We start from the raw sequence: 17416 nt of genomic DNA on the forward strand, positions 1-17416 counted from the left end.
TCTGCAGCTGCATTAAATGGTGTTCCTTTGGTATAAACCCAATAGCCACGGTGAGGCTTTGCTGTAGCAGAATAAAGACGAAAGCAGAGCTCCCACAGGACTGACCAAGGTCACTGTGAAAACCAGTGTAGCACGAGCGTCAGACCTGGAATTCCTGGACTCTGCTTGCTCTGTCCCGGCTGGTGTCCAGGCTGCCTCCCCACGAGGAAGCCTCAGCCAGCTGGTAGGTAATTACATGTGCTAATAGTCACTGACACTCCAGCTGCCAACACCACGTCCCAAGTTCCCGCATCCGTTAGAACACCAAACTACCCACACTTTTCTAAGGCTGATTACGTAGAGAGGTATGTTTGGCTCCAAATGAATCAGAACTAGGAGCCTGCCTGGCAACTTTGAAGATGAATGTCTTGAGAGGGTAGAAAGACAAGTCCACTTGCCAAGTCCTCCATCCCACACCTCATCTGCCTCACAGTAGCTGTGTGACCTTGGACAAGTCCCATAACCGCAACTAGCCTCAGTGCTTCTATCTGTAAAATGGGATAATAAAGTCTGCCTTGCGGAATTGTTGGGGATGGCACACCATGAAGACTGTTAGTGCAAGGTCGGCGTCCAATACTTATTTGTTGGCTATCTGAATGAACAAAACTTCTTTGATCCCATCCCCTGAAAACTGGAGACAGTAATTCCTACTTCACGTCACACTAAATGTGATTGGGAGATATATGTATAGATGTATCTGTATGTTGACCAGACTGAAAAATAGGTACTCTTAAAAACAAAAACAAAAACAAAAACAAACTGGCTCATTGTATCACGTACTGAATTTGGTCTAGTTAATGGAACTTGTCTTACACTTACGATTTAGGAAAATTTATAATGAAACACTATATTTTAGTTTTCTCTTGGAATATGATTTCCAAATGATGAAAATTTGGCTGGAACAATCAATTCGTATAGTTTGTACACACAAATCATCATCCTGGAGACAAAAGAGTCAAGAATTGCGAGGTAAATCACTAAAAATAGCCTAGAGACTCAAGTGGAACTGACTTCCTTTGTTTCGCTGCTCTAACTGTGTGCATCTTGGCCTGCCAGGTGATCACAATCACATCCCGAATGGCAGAGCTGACGCCTCAAACTGGACAGACATTGAAATGGAAATCCTTGGTGTGACTGTCAAACGGCACATATCTGGTCACTAGACCATGTAGCAAAAGCTCTGTGTTGGGGAAAGAGCATAGAGATGACAGCAGCCCTTGGAGCTCCTGTTCAGTCTATGGAATTAGCATATGAAATAGAAGCGTCTGGAAGAAGGTTATCAGCATCCACCAAGAGGGCTGACTCTAGGTCTAGGGTGAGGACCAGAAAAGTTGGTTATATCTCTGGGTGTCTGGGTTTGATATTCGGCTCCTAACTCTGTCACTTAGTACCTGTGTGATGCTGGAAGAGTTACCTAATCTTGTTGGTCTTGATCTCTTCCTCTGTAAAATGGGGAAGCACTGCCTTCCCAGATAGCAAGAGTGTTTGTTTTGAGGCTCACATGAGAAAGTGTTAAGATAAAGCAATACCGGGACTCCCCTGGTGGCGCAGTGGTTAAGAATCCCCCTGCCAGTGTAGGGGACATGGGTTCGATCTCTGGTCAGGGAAGATCCCACATGCCGCAGAGCAACTAAGTCCGTGCACCACAACTACTGAGCCCACGTGCCACAACTACTAAAGCCCACGTGCCTAGAACCTGTGCTCCGCAACAGGAGAAGCCACCGCAATGAGAAGCCTGCGCACCACAACAAAGAGTAGCCCCCGCTCACCGCAACTAGAGAAAGCCCGCGCAGCAACGAAGACCCAACACAGCCATAAATAAATAAATAAACAAATAAATAAATTTATTTAAAAAGAAAAGATAAAGCAATACCTAGGTATGAGCCTGCATTATTACTGCAGGGATAATAGAGGTTTAGGGTAATGTTCACTTCCTTTTAGGCATTGTCTGTGTGGGTCCTTCATGTTCATGACCCTGCTTTGTGCTTGCACCAATCTCCGAGGGAGCTGCTATTATTATGTTCATGTATGGGTGGGGAAAAAGGTCCAGAGAGGTTAACGAGCTTGCCCAAGGTTGCACAGCTAATTAGCCATGGTGGTGAGATTTGGACCCAGGCAACAGGACTCTGGAGCCCAGACTCCTAACCTTTAGGCTGTGGGGTTTCCTGAGAGCATGACAAACAAGAAGTGCTTTGTCGGCAAGAGTTAAGGAAGCATCTTACTTTCCCTGCCACCCAGCAGTTTCAGGTTTGCTGCAAGGAAGAGAGCTGGAGTCTGAAGGTCATCCCAGGTCGGAGCTGGGGACAGTGAGCACGGGCAGTGGGAGTGAGCCTGCAGGAAGCGTAGCCATGCCCATGAAACAGGAGGCAGGAGAATCTGGCGGGCAGAGGATGGGTTTTGGAATACGAGCTACAAAGATCGCATCCCTGATATCTCCACCTATAAGCTGTCCCAGCAACGGCTTCCCAATCTGTTAAAATGGGAAGCTTATACTAACCTCAGGAGGCTGCTTCAGGGCTCAAAGGAGACAAGTAATGAATGCAAATCTCTTGTTGCAGTTAATAACAGGCACATAGTAGGTGCTCAATAAGTGGCTGCTCCCTTGTCTCTCTCCCTGAGACCTCTTGTTATTCTAGGTGACAAGATGTAAGGGATGGTGGCACAGACAGATTCTGTCTAGACAGAAACCTGAAGAAAGTACAACTCAGTGGTTAGAACTATGGGGGCCTGGGGGTCTGGGCTGCCTGAATTCATATCCTGGCTCCACCACTTACAAGTCCTGTGACCTTGGGCATGTAACTTAACCTATCTGTGCCTCAGTTTCCTTATCTGTAAAGTGGGCATAATAATAATGCCCACTTCATACAGGCTGGAGAATATTCGATATTAATTAATCTGTGTAAAGCATTTAGAACAGTGCTCAGCTTATGGTAAGCATTCAATAAATGCTTGCTGACGTCCATCAGGCCCCTGCATGTTCCTGGGCTGCGGGTCATCTCTGGGCCTTCAATGGGCTATACTTCATACTGCAAACCCTCTCTTTCCTTGAAGACCTCCAATCATATCCTGGAAGGGTGGACATCTCTGCAGCCTGGCCACATCACAGGCTAGACGAACTTTAGAGGAAGGACAGTGTCTCATCTGGTGGGCAATGGGGATTTGAAAATGGTGACAATGACCACCTGGACAACAGTGCAGGGAGTCAAGAAAGTACACCACATATGCACACACACCTATGTCTGTGTGTCTGTATCTTCTGCGTTTAGAACCAGGTTTTGACTCAACTGAGCGAGTTGTTTCCTTTCTTTCACTTTGGATAAATGTGAGCCCCCCTGCAGGGGGTCTCTGAGCAGCCCGTGAATAATTCCTGCCCTGATGCAGGAGAGACCTGGATGCAGGCGTGAGAGATGGTGGGAGAGTCGCTCCATCCCCGTGCAAGTGAAAAAGCACAGGCGGGCTCTGACCCAGCCAGAAATTCTACTCTGCAAGGTTTTGCTAGAAAACTACAGGAAGACAATAATTTACTTCTAATGGAGAGAAGGAGAGAGGGAAGGAGAGGGAGGGAGGGGGAGAGGGAGGGAGAGAGAGGAAGAAGGAGAATAGAAAAGAAAGAATATGAATCGAATCAAGGCACACCGATATCTTGCAATCGAAGAATCAGGAGCCTTCCCACAGAGCCTTGCTCCTGTCCTCCTCCATCCCTGCAACTCGAGGAACCTGGTCATTGTTAAGCCGGCGTCTGTCCTTTAAACCAGCGAAGCCTCGATCTCAGCGACGGCAAGGCTGCCGGCGCATACAGCCCCAGGCGCAACCAGCCCCGAGCCCCACGGGCTGCGGCCGCTCTCCCTGCACCCGGACGCGGGCTGGGTGTGTGGGGAAGGGCGCCCTCCCTGCGCCCCGCCGCCCCCGATCTCCCGCCCGCCGCCCTACCTGAGCTGGCGCGGCTCGCAGTCCACGCCGGGCAGCAGCAGCCGGGCGGCCTGGCGGACGTCGTCGCTGTCCATGGAGAAGCTGCGGCGGTGGCCGGCGTGCGCCACGGCCACCCGGATCCACTCCATCAGTGGCGGCAGCACGAGGAAGGGCCTGCGGCGGGGGAGGGAACGAGACGCGTTAGGGGGGCCGCGGCGGGAGCTGCCGGCTCAGACCCAACCCCACCGCTCATCGCCGACCCCCCCCCCCACTTCCCTATCCCCACCCCCTTTTCCCTGGAGCCCCTGTCTCTCAATTCAAAGTGGGAGGACCTTTGGAGACATCCGGACCGCACTGGTGATCTCGGGGCAGGCTCTCCTGAGTCTTTGGGCCTCAGTTTCCTCATCTGCAAAACGGGGATAATGTGACTGAAAGGCCACGATGTGACTCTTCTGTGAGTGTAATCTTCCTCGGCGGTCATGTGAACATGAAGGAGATGACTCACTTAAAGCACCATGCACAGAGTCGGGTGCTCAGTATAAAATCCAATCAACTCCTGGGGTTTTTAGGACTTGGGGCTCCCCATGGTGAGGCCAATCGTAAATCGTCCTCCAACTCTCTCTTCCCACCCCTAGCTGCTCCCTGTCATCATTCTGGAGCTCTCCCAGGCCTCAGCTCTGCCCAAGCACCAAGCCGCCAGCAGGCTTTAGCCTCTGGAAACAGAGGAGCCTTCCCGGAGAGACGGGGCAGCCCAGAACTACCAGCAAAGTGCGGGGGAGGAAGGGGCGGCACTTTGGGGCCTCGGCCACACCGCTGAAGCTTTGGGAAGTCTCCTGCTCCCACGGGGCTCAAGGGATCACAGCAGTGGTGCAACTCGCCGCCAGAATTCACGAGATAATGCTTAAGGCTGAACTATAACTTTCGAAGTGTAATACATTTGTGCCATCTTCTTATTTCTTCCGGTGATTATCATAAACTCCATCCTCACATTAGGATTGAGGGCAGGGGAGCTTTTGGAAAATACTGATACCTGAGTCCTATCCCAGGAATTCTGATTTAATTTATCTAGGATTGGGCTGGACATTGGTAGTGTTTAAAAACATCCCCCAGGTGACCTTAACGCACATCAGAATTCTCCGGAGGGCTTGTTAAAATGCAGATTGCTGGGCTCCACCCCCAGAGGGTCTGATTCAGTAGATCAGGGGAGGTGGCCAAGAATCTGCCCTTCTAATGAGTTCTGGGGCCATGCTGATGCTGCCGGGCTGGAGGGGCAAACTCGAAGAACTTCTGCTCTAAGGTATGGTATAGGGCCTGAGAATCACCTGATTTTGAGTGTCTGTGTGTGTGAGTGAATGTGTGAGTGTGTGTGTGTGAGTGTGTGTGTGTGGAGGGGGATGCAGATTCCCTGGCCTTATCTCCAGTGATGCTGATTGCATAGGGTCCACGAATATAATTTTAATAAGCAGCCCATATGATATTGATTTAGGTAGACCAAGGGCCACACTTTGAGAAACGCATGGTGTAGATCAAACAGGTGTCCTACCATTCAACGTGGTTATGACCAGGGTGAGGCACATGGGGCGCCTGGGTGCAAAATTTAAGAGGGTCAGATCAAGTAAATATGTTCTAGCAGCCCTCTTGCCTCACCCTAGCCCCGGTGGTGCTATTCAGTCCAGCATGGCTGCCACGGGAGGGAGAAAAGGTTGGTAAATAAAGGGTTTATTTACCCAAGGCAGCAACCCCCTCACAGTATGTAGATGTCACGAGCTTCCCCCCCAGTTTTGGTGGCAGGTTCCAGTTTTCTTAGAAAGCAACCTATTTATCCAATGTTAAGATTAAACAGCTTTTACATTCATCTCAGTTAATCCCATTCATGATCTCATCTAAATGCTTAGGACCAACCTACAAGCTAGTTATCCATTTTCTAGATCAGGAGAATGAAGTTTATTGAGGTTAAGTAAAATGCCCTGGATCACAAGGTTAGCAAGTACGAGAGCTGGGAGTCAGACCCAAGACATTTGACTACATAGCCTATGTGTTATAACCCCATGTGGTTCCCATCCACGTTCTCTTGTCCAACTTCCTTCCCAGCACCAGGGGAAGCCGATCTCGTCTTGAACCTTTGATGGCATGCCATTTTCATTCCTGCTCATGCAGCTCAATCCCCTGTCTGTAAGGCCTCCAGCCCTTTAAAAAGCCACACCCCACTTAACCTTCAAACCACAGTTCGAATCCCACCTCTCCCTAAACATTTCTCCTGAGGACTCCTCCCAGCATGGACCCCTCCCATGGTAGCCCTCACCCCAGTGGCCTTACCCATCAGCCTTGCAGATTCCACGTTACAATGTAAGCTCCATGGGGCAGGGACCTGGAACTGCTGGGTTCACCGATCCAGCCCCATCCCTACTCCCAGGGCAAAGCCTGGCAGACTGTGAGCGCTTAATAAATAATGTGTTCATGAAATGGACTAGGATTTATCAATTCCTTACTGGGTGAAACAGATAAAATCAAGCTTCTGGACCCATGGACCTGTGGGGCAGGCTCCCCGGGAATTTCTGCCCAGATCAGCCTGCTGCTTAGGCTGTCGTCCTCATTCTCTCAGTCTCTCCATCACCTAAACCTAATCAGGAGCTCAATAAACACACTGACTTGAAATTGAATTGGATTCTACGGTCTCAGGTGAGCAGGACTTATTTTGGTCACCATGTCTCCATTGCTGCTAAAACCAGCCCTGGGTACTCAGAGAATGCCCCTCTGGGTTGTATTTTCAGAGGCAGCACCCCCAAGCCCTGGTCTGCCTTTCCTTTGCTCAGTGCCCCCCAAAGCATAGCCCACAACTCCCGGTCCCTGGGGGCGCTGCGTCTCTAGCACAGACTGCCCTTCAGCGGTTGCCTTTCATGTTAGATGCTGAGGCCCAGGGCACACAGCCAACTTCTGATGAATACCAAAGAGGAGAAAAAGAGGCTCTAGTGCCTTCAAAATAACACCTTTACCAAGACAGCCGGCGAGCACCAGAGTAAGAAACCTTGAATCCCAGGATTCCGGCCTCTTCTGGAATTTTCTATGTACCTATTTTTCCCTTTCATCATTGCCTTCTTTTTGTCACTCTGACCTCAATAGTTCATAAGCTCATGAATTCTTTGCCAGCAACTCATCTAAAAATCTTCTTATCTTGGCTACTCAGAAGGAAAGAAAAATAGTGTTATTTGTGATGTTTCTTTTGGAGGAGTTGGAGATGGGAAAGAATGCTAGGGTCTTGAGTTAAGGAGAGGGTGGAGAATACTGTATTCTCCTGATATATTTATTAAGACAACAATGTTCCACTGGCTACGGACTTTGTTCTGAAGTTGTCTGTAGTAACTAAAACCTAGAGGAAGCCCAAGAAGCTCATGGCTTAGTGAAGTAGATTCAACCTCAGAATCTTGCAGGGTCAAGGGTTGGGGGAGGTTAGGAAGGGGGTGTGTGTGTGTGAAAATTGCCAAGGCCTCAATTTGACCCCCAGAGTTTTGGTTCAACAGGTCTGGGATGGGGCCTGGGCATCTGTATTCTAAATAAGCTCCTCTGGAAATTTGGGAGCAAGCCAGGTTTAATAACCCCTGAGCAGGTGGCCTGAGGTGAACAGAGGAGAGACACGGTCCATTCAACAGGCCAGTGGCCATTAAAATTGTTGCTATGGTCTTAAAAAACTAAAAATAGAGTTACCGTATGATACAGCGATCCCATTCCTGGGCATATATCTGGAGAAAACTATAATTCGAAAAGATACATGCACCCCAATGTTCACAGCAGCACTATTTATGATAGTCAAGACATGAAAACAAGCTAAATGTCCGTTGACAGATGAATGGATAAAGAAGATGTGGTACATATGCACAATGGAATACTACTCAGCCATAGAAAGAATGAAATATTGCAATTTGCAGCAACATGGATGGACCTAGAGATTATCATACTGAATGAAATAAGTCAGACAAAGACAAACATCACATGATATCACTCATATGTGAAACCTAAAAAAAGATACAAACGAACTTATTACAAAACAGAAATAGACTAACAGACATAGCAAACAAACTTATGATTACCAAAGGGGAAAGGGGGGAAGGGATAAATCAGGGGTTTAGGATTAAAATTACACACTACTATATATAAAACAGATAACCAACAAGGTCCTACTGTATAGCACAGGGACCTCTACTCAATATCTTGTAGTAGCCTATAGTAGGGAGGGAATCTGAAAAAGAATTACTTGGCTGTGAGCCTGGGACTGGCACAGCATTGTAAATCAACTATATTTCAATAAGAAATTAAAAAGAAGTAAACCCTAAAAAAAAATTGTCGCTAAGGCTTTTGAAGAGAAGGTTTGTAGGAGTGGGACCAGAGGTTCTAGAAGGGAAAAGAAAGCCTAGATGGGTTTCTTGCAGGGTCAAGAGAACAAGTCAGCTCAGGAAGGTTGTTGGGCCCAGATTCAAGAAGGACATACATGGGCGGGGCCTTTCTAAAATGCTGAAGACAGAGCTGGTGATGAGGGTGACCACCCAGAGTGGAAAGGGAGTCTTGCGGGGGAGGGGCTGGGTGCTAAAGAGGATGGTGGGGTATGTGGGAGAGCCTGGTTTGTTCAGGATTCTGAGGAACTGAATTCTAGTCCTGAATCTGCCAAGAGCTCACAGCAGGACGCTGGTTCTGGTCTGTCAAGTTCTGGCTCTCAGTGTCTTCATCTGTAAAGTGGGTGGGTTTGGATCTGAGGGTCTATTTCAGGGGTTGGCAAACCTTTTCTGTAAAGGGCCAGGTGGTAAATAGGGTTTATGGGCCATACAATTTCTGTTGCAACTACTCAACTCTGCCACTGCAGTGAGTAAGCAACCACAGACAATACATACATGACAGAGCTGGCTGTGTTCCAAGAAAACTTTATTCACGAAATCAGATGGTGGGTCACAGTTGGCCAACCCTGGGTCTGTTTGATTCCTTCCTACTCTGAAATTCTTTGATTCTATCAAAATAGTCAGCTGCCTGGGGACTTAGGGTGAGTCTAGTGTGCAGATCAGGAAAGATGGGAGGAAGCACATGAAGGTCCTAGCAATGGGCACAGAAAGCTTTGGAGAGATTAGAAAATAGGACCCTTCCAAAAAGAGGTCATGGTTGGATCTGGGGAATATTGAGCTACAGGCATACTCAGAGGAAGAACCTTCAAGGATAAAACTCAAACCTGGCCATGGGTGTGTAACTGATAAAATGTCATCTATTAATAGCATTTTTTCATCCAACAATCCTTTAGGGAGCACCCACACTGCAGGTATGCTTCCAGGAGCTGGAGATGGAGTGGAGAACAGGATGCATCCATGTTCTCATAGAGCTAACAGTCTAACAGGGAGACAGATAAGAAACCCATAAACTAACAAGTAATAAAGCAATTACAAACTGTGATCAGTGCCAGGGTGCTGGGATAGAGAATAAACAGGGTTGACATAGGTTGGTGGGAAGGCCTCTCTGAGGAGGTGACAAAACCTTGAATATGTGAAGGAATTGGCCATACGTGAATGTGTGTGTATAAAGATGGATGTTCTAGGTGGCAGCAACAGACTGTGCAAAGGCCCTGAGGCAGAAAAGACCTTTACAGCTCAACCAAGGCCTTTCACACACATCATGTCCTCCAGGACAGATGGGGCAGCCAGGACATGTGTGAGGAACGATCACTGTGGTTGGCTGGATAATGGCCCCCAAAGATATCCGGTCAATTCCCTATGAATACTGATAGCAAAAGAAAGTCTGCAGATGTGGCCCAGCTAAGGATCTTGAGAAGATTAGCCTGGATTATCCAGGTAGGCCCTAAATGCAATCACAAGGGTCCTTATAAGAGGGAAACAGAAGGAGATTCAACACAGGTGATATGGAAGCAAGATGCTCTGCTGCTGGGTTGAAGATGAAAGAAGGGGCCACAAGCCAAGGAATGCAAGGGATGCAGATTTAGAAGCTGGAAAAGATGAGGAAATGGATTCTTCCCTCAGAACCTCCAGAAGAAAACAGCCTTGCTGACATCTTGATTTTGGCCTGGTGAAACTGACTTTGGACTACTGACCTCTAGAACTGTACGAGAATAAATGTGTGTTGTTTTAACCCACCAAGTCTGTGGCCATTTGTCACAGCAGCCACAGGAGACTAAGCCAGGGTATTGACAGGGTCGCTGCAGGTGAGGTTGGAGACATGGGGGTGGAGAATGTGAATCAAGTATTAAAGCTGGGAATGGGGGCATTCACAGGGCTCTGGAATTCATCTCGGATGCCTAAACTGCCTTGTTCCTGAGGTCCAAGCATTACTTGTTGATATGGGCTGAACTGTGTCCACCCCAAATTCATATGTTGAAGCCCTAACCCCCAGAACCTCAGAATGTAACTGTATTAAAATGAGGCCATTAGGGTGGGCCCTAATTCAGTGTGACTGGTGTCCTTATAAGAAGGGAGACTGGGACAAAAAGAGACACAGAGGGGCAGCCATGTAAAAGATGCAGCAAGAGGGCAGCAGTCTGTAAGCCAAGGAGAGAGGCCTCAGAAAACACCAAACTCGCTGACACTTGGATCTTGGACTTCCAGCCTCCAGCACTGTGAGAAAATAAATTTCTTTTGTACAAGCCGCCTTTTTTATTATGGAAGCCCCAGCAGACTAATATGCCTGTGGCTTGACTTACATTTTGCCCTGCCCTTGAGGTTTTAGTCTGTGGTAGAGGAGCTTCTATTGGAAGCTCACACTCTTTACAGTGTGATGGTTTTCTATTCATTTCCTAGGAACAATAGTGGATAAGTTAAAGCCATTTGAAAGCTGTCCCATGCGGAAGTCAGAAGTTTGGGCTTTGGAGACAGGCTGACCAAGAGCTGGATTCCAGCTCCACCTTCAAGCTGTGTGACCTTGAACAAAGGACAGTTGTCCCTTGGTATCCATGGGGAATTGGTTCCAGGACCTCCACAGGTACCAAAATGCTCAAGTCCCTTATATAAAATGGCATGGTACAGTTGGTGCTCTGTATTCACAGGTTCTGCATCTGCAGAATCAACCAACTGTGGACGTGGACCCCACGGATATGGAGGATGACTGTATTCCGATGGTCATGCCTCACTTCTCTCACCGGGAAAATGGGGATAATAACAGTACCTATGTCAGAGGGTGTGGCTGACACAGTACCTATGTCAGAGGGTGTGTAAGGGCCCCCCAAAATGTCCACATCCTAATCCCCAGAACCTGTCAATGTTATCTGATGAAACAGAGTTTGCACATGTGATTATGTTAAGGATTTTGAGTAGGGAAGACCATCTTGAATTATCCAGGTGGGCCCCAAATGAAATCACAAGCCAAGTTAGAAGAGGGAGGCAAGAAGGTCAAAGGAGGGAGTAGATGTGACAACAGAAGCAAGTTGGACTAATGCAGGAAACGGGCCAGGAGCCACGGCACACAGGTGGCCTCCAGACGCTGGAAAAGGCAAGGAAGTAGATTCTCCCCCGGAGCCTCCAGAAGGAACCAGCCCTGCCGACACTTTAACTTTAGCCTAGTGAAACTGATTTCATACTTGTGACCCCCCCAGACCGTAAGATCATCAGTTTGTGTTGTTTTGAGCCTGCACGTTTGTGGCAGATTTTTTCTTTTTAATTAAAAATTTAAAAAAAAATTTTTTAAGTCTTTATTGAATTTGTTACCATATTGCTTCTGTTTTATGTTTTGGTTTTTTGGCCACAAGGCACGTGGGATCTTAGCTCCCCGACCAGGGATTGAACCCGCACCCTCTGCATTAGAAGGTGAAGTCTTAACCGCTGGACCGCCAGGGAAGTCCCTGTGGCAGTTTTTTACAGCAGCCATGGGAAACTAACACAGAGGGTTATTGTAAGAACTGGATGGGATGAGGTCCATGTAGCCTGGTGCCCGGTACCAGGAAAGTGCTCATAAGCGGTAGCTGTCGTCATCATCATCACCAACGTTGTTTTTAGCATCAGTCAACCTTCTCTCTGCCAGATGGAAGAAAAGGCCTTGCTACACAGAGCAACGCTTGCGTCTTCTCTTTTCAAATCAAAGCAAATCTCTGCAGTTGCTCTGCCTTTCCTTTATAAATTGTGTGGCCCCGACTTTTCATGTTTGTTATTTGTTAAGTCTTTCTTTGGCTGGAGAGGAATTTAGATATTTGACTGTGGTTTGGGAGGCTCATAATTTCAGAGAAACAGGGAGTGAAGGACGAGCAGCAGCATTGATAGTAGACAATATCCAGTGCTGGTTTCTATAGCAATATTCACTGTAATCTCACTGTAGTTGTGATACCAAAGCTAGGAAGATGATGGCAGAAGTCAGAGGTGGCCATGGCTGGTTACTATAGTGACAGCCCAACTGTGCAAAGTATGGTGGGCTTGCCTGAGGGGTGGTTCCTGCAGACAGCCTGGAGTAGGAGGCGGCAATGGTGTGGGCTAGGTCAGAACTTCCTGAATATTAATGTGCATACGAATAGTCTGGAATCTTTTTAAAATGCAGATTCTGATTCAGTGGGTCTGAGGTAGGGCCCGAGATTCCGCATTTCTATCAAACTCCCTGGCAATGATGCAGCTGCCAATCTATTGACCACATTTAAATAACGAGGCCCTAGGAAGTATTATGACTCAAGCCAGAAACCAGGGACGGTGAATTTGGTTATCATGTTTAAGGGGGAGAAGGTGAGGCAAGGAGGGAGAGAGCTGCAAGAGGGGAGAGAGGCCCAGGAGACAACAGAAGGGAAGAAGGAGCTTGTTTGTACCTGGACCTCCTGATTAAACCTGGGGGCTCTGTCGGATTGGCTGAACCTAGGTCACAAGACTGCACCAAGCTGTAGGGGAGGCTGGGAGAACAAGTGTTTGGTGATTTCGGCTTTTATTGGGGGAGGTGGGTTCTGCCTCCCACCACGATTCTCCTTTAGTTTTCCAGTAATCTTATGAAACATCATATCTCATTCTTAGGGAGTTTGTTATGAGCTAAGCTCCCATCCCATTGTCTGATAGGTGTTTTGTATTCATGACAGTGTTTAGCATCATCCCGGGAATGTAAATGCTTAAAAAATACACTTTGTGATAGTTGATTTTATGTGTCAACTTGGTTAGGCCACAGCTACCCAGAGATATGGTCAAACATATATTACCCAGATATGTAGTCCGGATGTCGCTGGGTGTTGAAAGTATTTTTTAGATGAGATTAACAATTAAATCAGTGGACTTTGAGTAAAGCAAGTTGTCCTCCATAAGGTGGGTAGGGCTCATCCAATCAATTAGAGGCCTGAAGAGAAAAAAAGACTGTTCTCCAAAAAACAGGGAACCTGCCAGCTCACTGCCTTCAGATCTGAGCTGCAACGTTGACTCTTTCCTGGATCATACACACAACCTAGTGGTTCTGTTTCTCTGGAAAACCCTACCTAATACAAACCTGCAACGGGTGCCACGGGAATTAATTATTTGCAGTGATGCAGCCTCCTCTTTCTACGATGATCCCACCCCCTTCCGCATCATGCACAATTGGCAGGGGCAGGGAGGAAGCTTGGGGGTCGGATCACACAGAGGACCGCTTCCCAGTTTCCCAAGTGTGCAGACACATCCCTTGGGAACTGAGACAAAGGCATCATGGGTAGGGTACGGTCAATGCTTTTAGGGAAGGGTAAGCCATGCTATACCAAAGGACAAGTCCCTTGCTGTGTGGAAGTCCACCCCACCAACGGGTGATTATATAAATCCCCTGAAATGGGACAAGTGCCAAGGGGTACTGGTGAGGAGGTGACTTCCCCTAATAGTGCCAGCAGGTGCATGTGACTGACCACCCAGCCTTCTTTGGCTTTCCTGTCACACATTCTGAAGAAGGTGATTTAGGGGGCTGCGGGGTCCATGAATGGAGCGCGGAGGTGCAAGCAGAGCAAAAATGATATACAAATAGTAACAGTGTCCTCGCTGCAGACAAACAGCTGCACATCCCCCAGCCTTCATCTTCCCTCCCACCCTGGAGAGGAAGGTCTCCTCCTCCACACACCCCGCCCCCCGCTTCCCTGGGCACTGGCCCCATCACTGCTCTCCCGGCGGTCCCATAACTCAACCTCCACTTCCTCTCTGGACTTTCCCATCAGCATTTAAACACGCAACATGCTCCCGTCTCTCACAATTTGAATAGGAGAGGAGAAAAACTGATGGAGAGTAAGAATTCACAGTCCTCCAGGAATTTCAGTCTAGGTTCTCCATCTAGTTTTCAGTCTTCAGCAGGGGGAGCTCAAAATCACCCGGGGGGGCTTCCCTGGTGGCGCAGTGGTTGAGAGTGCGCCTGCCGATGCAGGGGACACGGGTTCGTGCCCCGGTCCGGGAAGATCCCACACGCCGCGGAGCGGCTGGGCCCGTGAGCCATGGCCGCTGAGCCTATGCGTCCGGAGCCTGTGCTCCGCAACGGGAGAGGCCACAACAGTGAGAGGCCCGCGTACCGCAAAAAAAAAAAACCCCAAAAAACAAACAACAACAACAACAAAAAATCACCCGGGGAACTGGTTGAAATGCATAGTCCTGAGTTCCTGCCATTTGCTGGGTGTGTTCGTTTCCTGTCGCTGCTGTAACAAACTACGCAAACTTGGTGGCTTAAAACAACAGACATTTATTCTCACAGAGTGCTGGAGGCCAGAAGTCCAAAATCAAGGTGTCCCCAGGGCTGTGCTCCCTCCAGAGGATCTAGGGGAGAGCCCATTCCTTGCCTCTTCCAGCTTTTGGTGGTTGCTAGCATTCCTTAGCTTGTGGCTACATTACTCTAATCTCTGCCTCTGTGTTTATATCACTTCTTCCTTTGTCTGTGTGTGTCAAATCTCCCTTTTCTTATAAGGACACTTGTGATTGGATTTAGGGCCTACCCAGATAATGCAGGATAATCTCCCGGTGTCAAGACCCTTGACTGAATTGCATCTGCAAAGACCCTTTTTCTTTATAAAATAACATCTATTGGTTGCAGGGGATTAGGACCTGTTTTCTTTGGGGGCCACTATTCGGTCTACTAACACTTGGCATCTATCTGCATCTAGTCCATTCTCTGCAGGGGTGTCTGGTGACTACCTGAGGCCGAGACTCTCAGGTCTAGAGAATGCCAGCTCTGAGCTGAGGGATGCTCGACAAGCCCGAAGTCCTTCCTCACACATCATGCAGGGCCCAGAGACCAGCCTGCACCTCTCCTCTGTAGGCTGTTGGCTACAGCACAGCCGAGCCTGGCTTAGGGGTGCAGAGTCCTCTGTGGTGGGAACCTGATCTCAAGCGAGTAGAATGATGATGGGGCCTAGAGGGGATATAAATGGCCCTGGGAGGGAAGCCGTGGCTTCAGAAGTGGGGAAGCCATAGGCTCTGTTGGACGCTGCCGCAGAACCTTCCTCGCAGCCTTGGGTACAAAAGATAAACATCCGGGAGGTGGCAAAGGCTGCACAGCTTCATATCCTAGCAGCAGAGGCTCAAGAAACCTAAAAAGGCAGGGCCTGGCCGCATCAAGGCCGAGAGGCAAAAGCCAGAGATGGGCTCCCGGGGTCATCTGAGCCTGCCCCTGCCTCCAAGAGGATTATTATAAAAGTCTCCAAAAGGCAGCACACGGCCTAACAAAGAAACCCACTGCATCTTTGAATCTAATGCTGGTGTGGTGGAACGGACACACAGCCTGAAGACAGAAGGCCCTACATTTGAGCCCAGGCTCCATCATTTGCTGTGGGACCTTGGGCAAGTTACTGAACTTCTCTGTGCCCCAGTTTCCTCCTATGTAAGATGGGAGAAATAGTAAGGCTACCCCACAGGGTTGTTGGGCATATTAAATGAGAGCATCCCTGTAAGGTGCTGAGCACGTAGTAAATGCTCAACAAAGGGAGCTATTATTGAGGGCTCATTACATGCTAGGCATGGTTCTGAGCGGTTTCCTTTCATTGGTTCATTAGATAATGACTAGAACCATAAAGTAAGTAGCATTATGATCTTCATTCTACAGATAATGAAAGGAAGCACAGAGAGGTTATGTAACATGCCTAAGGGCAAGCAGTTATAAGCAGCAGTACTGGGATACACATGCAGGCAGGTGGACCCAGCCCTGGGGCTAGTAACCATGTCATTTCCAGGCAGAGGCTACAGTGTACCCAGGCTGGGTGTGGCCGGAGCTGAGATGGAGGGGAGATAGTGGTGGAGGGAGGTAGGAGGTAGGACAGGTAGGAGGCAACACTGGAGAGAGACAGGAGAAGAACCACACAGGGCCTTGTAACTCCTGCAATAAAACTGTGAACTCCTAATACTTTAATTTTCCCTGAGAATTGCAGTTGGAAAACACAAAATCAGAAAAACATTTGAAAAAAACATCAAAAATGGGTTGACAAAAATACCTCTGAGAATGCAAAACAATGGGTTCACCACAACTGTTTGTTTAGAAAGTTAGTGGAGAATTTTTTATACTCTGGCTGAGACTGCTTGGGTCCCTTTATATGTGTCCTCTTCTTCCTTAGTAATAAACCCCCCAATCTTCAGTCCTATAAGCAGGACTACCCAGCTTACATTTTTCAGCCTCCCTTGCAGCCAGGAGACTGGTTCTTACAAAGAAATAAGCAGAAGTTTCTTGTGAGACTCTTAGGAAAGTCCCTAAATAGAGGAGGCCCAACTTTCTCTGGTCTTTTTCCATTCTGCTGACAAGAATGTAGACATAATGGCTGGTGCTCAAGCAGCCAAACTGAACCATGAGGTGGAAACCACATGTGATGACAGCAGAGCAAAAGGAGAGTAGAAGGATGATTGGTTAAGTGGCCATACCTGCCCTGGATTCTTAATTCCAGACTTAGTTTATACGAGAAATAAGCTTCTATCTTCTGTAAACACCTGCTATTTGAGTTTTCTGTCACTGATAGCTAAATCTAATTCTAAGCGACACTCATATCAGTTCCCATAACATTTACATTAAATCTCTATTTTTCCTTTATTGTGTCACCATGGATTTGAGTTTCTTTCTGTTTAGCAAAAAAAGACAGAAGCACTTCTTTTCAGTAGTTCTCTTCTAAAGACTACAAATTTTAACCTTGAGATTGTATTTGTTCCCAGAAACTACATTTATTAAAATATTTGTCACAGTGAATTGTTTGTTCATTTAAAGCTGTAAACTATGTCATAGGAAGTTGATTTTGTTCATCAACCTTGCGAAATTTTACTGACAATGGTTTTGAGCTTGTCAAAATTAACCTAAAAAAATCACAATATAGATACTCTTGGAGACAGAAACATATCTCAAAGTCTTTATGCTTGCAAAAGTTCTCTTGTAAGAAATTAAAATTAAAAAGCTATTTAAAAATAGCTAGCTTATGTTAGCTATTTTTCCTCAACTTTATTGAGATAGAGTTGACATACACCAGAGTGTAAGTGTTAAGTGTACAGTGTGATGCTTTGATGCACATATTTTATGACTACCACAGTAGGGTTAGTTAACACCTCCATCACCTCAC

At 47.5% G+C, this 17416-nt stretch overlaps 1 protein-coding gene across 2 annotated transcripts in view; it reads right to left on the minus strand.

Annotated features, from left to right (window-relative positions):
• ABTB3 (ankyrin repeat and BTB domain containing 3) overlaps positions 1-17416 on the minus strand; it is a 319066-nt gene that overhangs the window by 67926 nt on the left and 233724 nt on the right. For both annotated transcript variants that reach the window (XM_079938119.1, XM_079938120.1), the window contains exon 4: positions 3970-4122. In XM_079938119.1, the coding sequence (XP_079794245.1) occupies positions 3970-4122 (153 nt within the window). The remainder of the gene's footprint in view (positions 1-3969; positions 4123-17416) is intronic.

The sequence above is a fragment of the Stenella coeruleoalba genome (assembly GCF_951394435.1).
Source record: "Stenella coeruleoalba genome assembly, chromosome: 11".
NCBI classification, from domain to species: domain Eukaryota; kingdom Metazoa; phylum Chordata; class Mammalia; order Artiodactyla; family Delphinidae; genus Stenella; species Stenella coeruleoalba.